Genomic DNA, 7,993 nt, shown 5'->3' with positions numbered 1-7,993 from the left:
GGCCATTGAAGTACGCACATACATTTTTAAATTAAATCACTTATACTCTCTACTTTTCAAATAAGCTATAGTTTTTGTAATGCAAAAATAAAACAAAAAATGTTAAAACAAAAAAAGATTAATTAAAAAGGAAGAGCTGCATCAGTGGCATTTTCCCCCAACTCTTGTCATCTATGGCAAGGCGGGCCAAATCAAAATATACTTTCATAAACACAAACACACACAAAACATTTCATTATCAACCAAGTGTGCAAGTAAAAATACAGTATGAAGAAAATAGTTTGGGCACCTCTGCTCTAGTGCAAACTATCCCACCATTTATATTTTTGTCTTTAGCATATTTTGGAAAATAATTATGAATACAAAATAATTTAATCAAATTTTATTATTAATTATTAAGTCTAATATTTTGATACATTAACAGGTTTACCTACTCCATTGATAAAAGTTTAGTTAAACATTAAAATGTAACATAAAATATATTGAAGCGAAAAATAAATTGAGGTCAAGAACTTGCACCAACCCAGTCAGACGGAGATCGTAAAACATGTGGAAAAAAAAAAAAAAAACAACCTTGTGTTTAGTACACAAGTTGATGGTTTATTTTAACCATTTTATATGAAAATGATTTTGGGAATTTGATGAATCAGTAACATTTTCTTTTTTTTCTTTTCTTTTTCTTTTAAATAAAAAAATACAAACCACAGCAATGATAATATACAGTAGCCATGTTGTTTTATTTCTCAATAGGACTTAGATACCATTTTTCCCATCACATGTTGCTTTGTATTTTGTTCAGGCTTAAACAGGATGATATAACATTTTGGTGCAAATATACAACAAAGTAAACCAAAGCTTGAGGCTAAAATGGCAAATATCTCCACAGCTACAGTAAATTTTCCAAGAGAACTGACATAAGCTGGAATAAATGTGATCCATACAGCACAGAATATAAGCATACTGAATGTGATGAATTTGGCTTCATTAAAGTTATCAGGTAGGGTACGAGCCAGAAAAGCCAGAATGAAGCACAACAGTGCCAGCAGGCCAATATAACCCAGCACAGTCCAGAAACCTATAGAAGAACCCAAACAGCACTCAAGAATGATCTTTTCCTTATAGTATTTCATATTTTCACAGGGAAAAGGAGGAGATATTGTAATCCAAAGCACACAGATAAGAACCTGTATAAGTGTAAAGGCAAGAACGCTGAGTTTCTGTTGAAGAGGACCAAACCATTTCATGACACTGTTTCCTGGAAGTGCAGCCTTGAAGGCCATTAACACCACTATTGTTTTCCCCAGAACACAGGAGATACAGAGGACAAAAGTTATCCCAAACGCTGTGTGACGCAACATACAGGACCACTCAGTGGGCCGACCGATGAAAGTAAGTGAACAGAGAAAACACAGAGTCAGTGAGAAGAGCAGCAGGAAGCTCAATTCTGAGTTGTTGGCTTTTACTATGGGGGTGTCCTTCTTGCTGTAAAACAGGAGAGCCACTAGCACAGTTAATCCTACTCCAAACAATATGAAAAAAACAAGCACTGTACCCATAACTTCTGTGAATGAAAGAAACTCTACAGCCTTTAACACACATTCATTTTTCTCAGCATTAGACCAGTATTCCCCTGGACACTGCTTGCAGTTATTTGAATCTGAAAAGGAAGGTGTGATCACTATTGTTAGAGACAAAAAGAAAATTGATTTCATTTATGAACTCCTGTAATAAGAAACTGCATCTTAAACAGTAGAAGGAGAACACAAAAAGAACAACCAACCAATTTTCTTTGAAACTCTGAGATGGGCTGAATATTACCTGTCTCATTACTGATCTCTCCTTCTGCACATGGAATACAGTCATAACAGCAGACAGGTCTTCCTTTCTGGGCAGCTTTTCTCATGCCTGGTGGACAGCTCTCACTGCACACAGACCTTGGCTTCTGCATGGCAAAATGTATTATATACTGTATTCAGTTTTCTTAATGACTTAATGAAGATTGAAGATAAATCTTTTAATATGATTAAGAATAGAGAATTGGTTCTTTGAAGCATACCACTAAAATTAGAGCTATTGTAATCTAGTATATTGTGAATAACTGTTGGGAAAATAGCAATCATTTGAAAGAAAGTTATAGAAATTGTGCACCATAACTCAGTCTGCATAGCATAGTACTGTCTTCTATGCATAATAATACTGTCCAAAAACCATTCAGTAAAGCCCTCTGCCGTTGCTTTTCTAAGCTTGATCAAACGCATTGTCACTTGGCCTTTTTGCTCTGAATTTATGCCATTCAGCCTATTTTTTATTTTTTTAAAACGAGTTTACCCTTATGAAGTTTCCCTTTTTCATATATAAGTATTTACAGTGCAAGTATCTAATATTTTGAAGTTTGACATTCCATATACAGTACCTGTATAAATGTGAAGGCAAGGAAACTGTGCCGTTGTTTTCCCCAGAACACATAATGTGTTTTCAATAGTATTTACAATACAAAAGTATTTACAATACAAGAATTTAATTAAAATGTTAACATTTTGTTCCACCAGTTTAAACAAACTATAGGACAAACAAGTTGCCATTTACCTCCAGCTGTCCTCCAGCCCAAACTATGTTTTCAGTGTTAAGCACAAAATGCTGATGAGGGGGCTTTGAGGCATCATAGTAACCCACTGGTTTAAAGTGGAATGATCCATCTGAGTCCTGCTGCCAGTTCACGACTTCATACTGGGCTACTGCAGCGCCAGTGCTGTCAAACCACACCTGATCTCCAAACTTTACTGTGAAATTAACTTTTTTCAGAGTCTCAACCACCTGGCGAAAAAGGCATTATAATTGAGGCTTTTTAACACAATGTCAAATAGAAATAGGGTTATCCTCTTGCTCTATTCTTTTCTCTGTTTAGCACTCTTTTTTTATTTTATTACCTGCTGTGGTTGTATTGTCAGGTCTTTCTCACAACCTTGTTGTTCTTTGCACTTGAGTAGACTGTGTAGTGCATAAGCCACAGCATACACTGCTTTGTATACGTAGCTTGAATATCTGAGTTCAGGTACATCTTCATTGTAATTTTTCAGCACAAGTAGATCCTGATATCTGTTGCAACTTAATGTATTTTGAGAAGAATTCCCATCTCTCTCTGTGCATGGAAAAGCTGTATCCCAAAATGTTTTTATAACATAATCTGAAAACCCTTCAATATTGATTTTTCTCAGTGCAACCCCCAGTGCCCCCCCAAGCACGCGAAAGCTTTTTGGAGTGATGTATTCATTTGAAGCTACCCAGCTCTTCACACCAATCACTTGTAGGCCTGTAATATTCTGAATACTGAGCTGCTCAATTAGTAAGCCCATCTCAAGAAATGAAATAAATGCAACAATTACTTTTGCTGTGCTTTTTTTCATTATGTCAACCACTTTTAGGAGTTTTTCAGGCTCTGTTCTGTAGAATTTCTCAGAGTACTCTACACAAATGCCCTCCTCCTGGGCTGTTTTCAGAAATATGGCCATTCCATTATTTCCATAGTCATTGTCACTGTGCACAGCTCCCACCCAAGACCAGCCTAAGTGCTTGATTATGTACGCAAGTGCTCTGCTCTGGTGATAATCACTAGCAATAGTTCTGAAGAAAGAGGGGTAGTCTTTCCTATTACTGAGACATTCACATGAGGCTGCGTGGCTTATCTGGAAAAAAAAAAATATAGCACAAGATACAATGAAACAGCAGCAGTATGTTAATTGTGTCAAAGTCAAAAAGGTACTTTTATTGCCTCTTACCACTGGAATTTTAAAAGGTCCTGTAGTTCTGGACAGAATCACTGTAGCAGAAGACTCTGTTTCCCCTATGATAGCATGTAAAGGAGACTGTCCATTACATCTGTCAACTGCTGCAGTGTCCTGATCATTCATCATTGACATAGTTGCACTCATTGAAGACAGTATTGAACTACAGGTATCGTAAATTTTGTATCCAATAGAAACATTTGGAAGAAAACTTTCACTTCTGTTAATCTCCTCAATGGCAAAGATCATGATCTGTGCCATCCGAAAATCTCTCAGATTCACACTGTGAAAACATTAAACCAATTGGCTGAAAAGCAACTATATCAATAGATGAATACGGTGGAAATAAAGATTATTCTTACTTTTTTAAATTGTACATATGCTTCATACTTGAAACAATAACACTCCAGATGTTTTGCTCGTTTGCAGTTATTAAATACATTTATAGATATGTTACAGTGCATTTTCTTTAAAATATGTTTGTATTAAATATTTGTGCTCTAATGTTTCTCATGTAGTTTTCAATGTAACAAACCTGGAGCATGACAGAATTTGAGGTTTTTGTGTAAACTCAAATGAAGGTAATGTTTCTTTACTGTGGATTGCAAAAATTCCTCCAATTGTTACGTCTCCATCCTTGGACAGCAGTGGGTACTTAGGGTCTCCCATCATTCGGCAAAGAGTCTTTTCCGCCTTTGCTTGAAAATGATGAAAAAGCAGGAGTGTGTAAAGAAAGATAAACATCCCAAAAATTGAGCTCAACTGTGACTGCCAAATGCAGTTGATCTGATACAGTATTTACCCTTTTATAAACATAATTAATATGGATGGATGATTCAGAATGTAGGCAATGGCCTCATAGGGCAGGGCATAAGCGAGCTCAGCCAGGGTGAAATACAGTCAAGCTAATGTGTTGGCTTTCAGGATTTGATTTGAATGATTTGATTCATGAGAGAAATAATTGAAAAATTGAATATTGAAATAGTCAGTTTTTACTGTGCACTTAGATTTGGACCTTGTATCCAGTAAAGACTTTGAAAAACCCTATACTTATTATTTTCTTCATACTGTATTTTTACTTGCTCAATTGGTTGATAATGAAATGTTTTGTGTGTGTTTGTGTTTATGAAAGAATATTTGGGGATTTATTTTATTTTAAAAAATGTAAAAAATAGTCTCTTTTTTCGATGTTAAATGTAGTGTTCAACCAACATATTGCATAAGAAATATATTGATACATTTCTCAGGTCTCGAGGGTGCCAACAATCGCCTGCTTGCATGTTTTTTTGTTTTGTTTTTTAGCAGTTTTATTTGTATGTTGATAAAGCACCCATGTTACTTGTCAAACAACCATACGCATAGAGTACACAATGCACACACATTTGGGTGCCACTATATAGACCATTATGGCCTTGGCAGTGACAATGTTGGGACCTTTAAAAACACAAGTTGGAGACAAAGCATAAAGCCCTCAGTGAGCAAGCCAAAGGTGACTATGGCAAGGAAAGTACTTTAATGTTAGTGGAAAGTAAAACCTTGAGAGGAACCAGATTCAGCTAGGGGAGCCCACCCTCCCCTAGCTTTATTATAAATGTACATATGCCAATATTATTTAAGCATGAACCACCGCAGCACACACACCAGTGTGCTTCAAAGATAGCAGAGCGTGCAACTGTTGAGTCATCACCACTAGATATCGTGGCACATAGCATAAAACTCCTGCAATCCATTTGAATTTAATGAAAATGTTCTACTTTAAAGTGCTATGGAGAAAGTCAAACCTCTCAAATGGCTAAACATTCTCAGCATTATAGAAAAAGAGGTTGTGCCATGCATAAACAAAAATTACTAAAATGTATCATGTTTTCACTGCACAGTAACTGGGATTATAACAGAAATGTTATAGTTTCATATGAAATCTATTAATGGCAAACATTTTTATTACAACTGTAAAATTTGTGTTTTATCTGTGAAGACTAATTTTCTAATAACAGATACTAGTTTTTTTATTTTTTATTTTTTTTAGAATGACTAGATGCCCTAACCTTATAAAAGCTGTTTTATTCTACATGGAGAGGGTCTTTTCATAGGGGCTGCCATGTTAGTTTCACATGGCCAGCCAAATTCTACTCGCTACTGTAATCTCAGTAACGAGCCTTTTATTGGGAATTTTCTAAATCAAATATTTTAGAAGAGAACAAAAAATCACGGTTGCTTAAGCCAATGAGCATTAAACTGTGTCGTCATCAAATCCTTTCCCATCGTATTTGCAGTTTGCGCAGCAGGTAGAAAGCAACTGCAGCGCCTGGCTCTAAAAACTGCGTCTGCCTTGCTCTTGCAAGAGTATTTTGGAACAGGCACGTGGAGAGATGGTGCTCTAGTGCAAATTTCACCATTTATATTTTTGTCTTTAGCATATTTTTGAAAATAATTATGAATACAAAATAATTTAATCAAATTTCATGACTAATTATTAATCCTAATATTTTGATACATTAACAGGCCTACCAATTCCATTGATAAAAGTGTCATTAATTTTAGTTAAGCATTAATACATAACACAGTGCTTAAAAAATAATTATAGTGAAAAAGAAACTGTTCCCTATCTGTCACTCACTCGAAGTTGTGTCGATGTAGTGACACTAGGGGGTCACTCTTGGGAGCCCGAAACACCTCTGGTCTTTGATAAAAGGCAAATGAAAATTGGCGAGTGGTATTTGCATGCCACTGCCCCGGACATACGGGTATAAAAGCAGCTGGTATGCAACCACTCATTCAGATTTTCTCTTCGGAGCCGAATGGTCATGCTCATTGAACTGAATTCTCACGACTGTTCATTCACCTCTGCTGGATCTGACGCCGCATTTCAGCGGCTTCTCCCTCCTCTGCACTGGTGCACTGCAGAGAACGCCCCTGGGCGCTTCGGCAGAAAAAATAGAGTATATTTTTCTGAAAGAGTATATTTCTCTAAAAGAGAGGCACACACGGAACGTCTTTTAAAAGACGCGTCTTTTTAAAGATGTCTTTCCGATTGTGTGTTATTCCTGGTTGCGGTCATTACCTCTCAACTTCAGACGATCACGATCGCTGTCTTTCGTGTCTGGGCACGACCCACATGGAGGCAGCGTTCGTGGATGGTTCATGTTCTCACTGCGAGAACATGACCATGGCAACGTTGCGGTCGTGGCTTGCTTTCGTAAGAAAGCAAGCCACCCCAGCAGCTCCCCGCCTCGGTCCTTCTACTTATGGGTTTGAGGCCAGCGCGGCTAGCACTGGGGGCAATTTGGGGACTCCAATGGGATCGCTTCTGCCGGGTATTCCCCCGCGGACCTCCCATTCCCCAGCATGCTCCTCTGCCCCGATCGGGCTTCCGGATGAGTCCGCCGGCTCGTCTCATGGCGAGTTCGACCTCTTGTTCGGAGCCAGCAAAGCTGATGAGCTCTCGAGCGCAGCATCGGAGAGCGGGCTTGTCCAGTCGGATGCAGAAGCCTCAGCTGGGCTTCCCCTTTCAGGGTCAATTGCCCAGTTACAGGCTGATGCAGAGATGACGGACATGCTTTCTTCCTGGGATTGGTACCTGGGCTCACAGTGCTGCTCAAAGCAGCCATGCCCCGCTCCAGTGCCTTTCTTCCCGGAAGTGCACGCGGAGCTGAAAAAATCGTGGGAGGCACCTTTTACTGCCCGGTCCCGATTTCTCAGTTCCCCCGCCCTCACTACCCTCGATGGCGGGGTGGCCAGGGGCTATACGGCGATTCCCCCCGTGGATAAGGTGCTTGTGGTGCACCTATGCCTGCAGAGCGCCGCCGCCTGGTGCGGACGCCCAAAGCTCCCGTCCAAGCCCTGTAGGTTCACGTCATCCCTGACGGCCAAAGCCTACAGCGCTGCTGGACAAGCCGCCTCTGCCCTGCACGCCATGGCTCTCCTGCAGGTCTACCAAGCCAAGGTGCTAAAAGAATTGCACGAGGGTAGTTCCGCCCCAGATCTGATGCAGGAACTGCACTCAGCGACCAACCTCACTCTCCGAGCAACGAAGGTCATGGCGCGGTCTCTCAGGTGGACCATGTCCACATTAGTGGTCCAGGATTGCCACCTTTGGCTCAACCTGGTCGAGATGGGTGAGGCCCACAAGACACGGTTCCTTGCTGCCCCCATCTCCCAGGCTGGCCTATTCGGTGACACCGTCGAGGACTTTGCCCAGCAGTTCTCGACGG

The 7,993-nt window shown here is 39.6% G+C and overlaps 1 protein-coding gene across 1 annotated transcript; it reads right to left on the bottom strand.

Annotated features, from left to right (window-relative positions):
• Window positions 1-807: 807 nt before the first annotated feature.
• On the bottom strand, window positions 808-4,526 carry LOC127456357 (extracellular calcium-sensing receptor-like). The gene is made up of 7 exons (XM_051724804.1): window positions 4,318-4,526; window positions 3,777-4,065; window positions 2,928-3,683; window positions 2,587-2,814; window positions 1,819-1,942; window positions 1,185-1,657; window positions 808-1,075 (listed from the first exon to the last, which is right to left on the bottom strand). The coding sequence occupies exons 1-7, from the start codon at window positions 4,524-4,526 to the stop codon at window positions 887-889; spliced, it is 2,268 nt and encodes a 755-aa protein (XP_051580764.1). The 3' UTR covers window positions 808-886.
• Window positions 4,527-7,993: the final 3,467 nt, after the last annotated feature.

The sequence above is a fragment of the Myxocyprinus asiaticus genome, chromosome 18 (assembly GCF_019703515.2).
Source record: "Myxocyprinus asiaticus isolate MX2 ecotype Aquarium Trade chromosome 18, UBuf_Myxa_2, whole genome shotgun sequence".
Taxonomy (NCBI): Eukaryota; Metazoa; Chordata; class Actinopteri; order Cypriniformes; family Catostomidae; genus Myxocyprinus; species Myxocyprinus asiaticus.
Note: the sequence above shows the minus strand (reverse complement) of the source record. Positions and strands in the feature narration are given on the sequence as shown.

Bases quoted from the DNA above. Each gene is read 5' to 3' on its own strand.
- LOC127456357 (XM_051724804.1), bottom strand. From the start codon at position 4,526: ATGTTTATCTTTCTTTACACACTCCTGCTTTTTCATCATTTTCAAGCA. The intron at 4,066-4,317 runs GTTTGTTACATT...ATGTTTTCACAG, and splicing joins CAAATTCTGTCATGCTCCAG to TGTGAATCTGAGAGATTTTC. The intron at 2,815-2,927 runs GTAATAAAATAA...CTTTTTCGCCAG, and splicing joins TGACAATACAACCACAGCAG to GTGGTTGAGACTCTGAAAAA.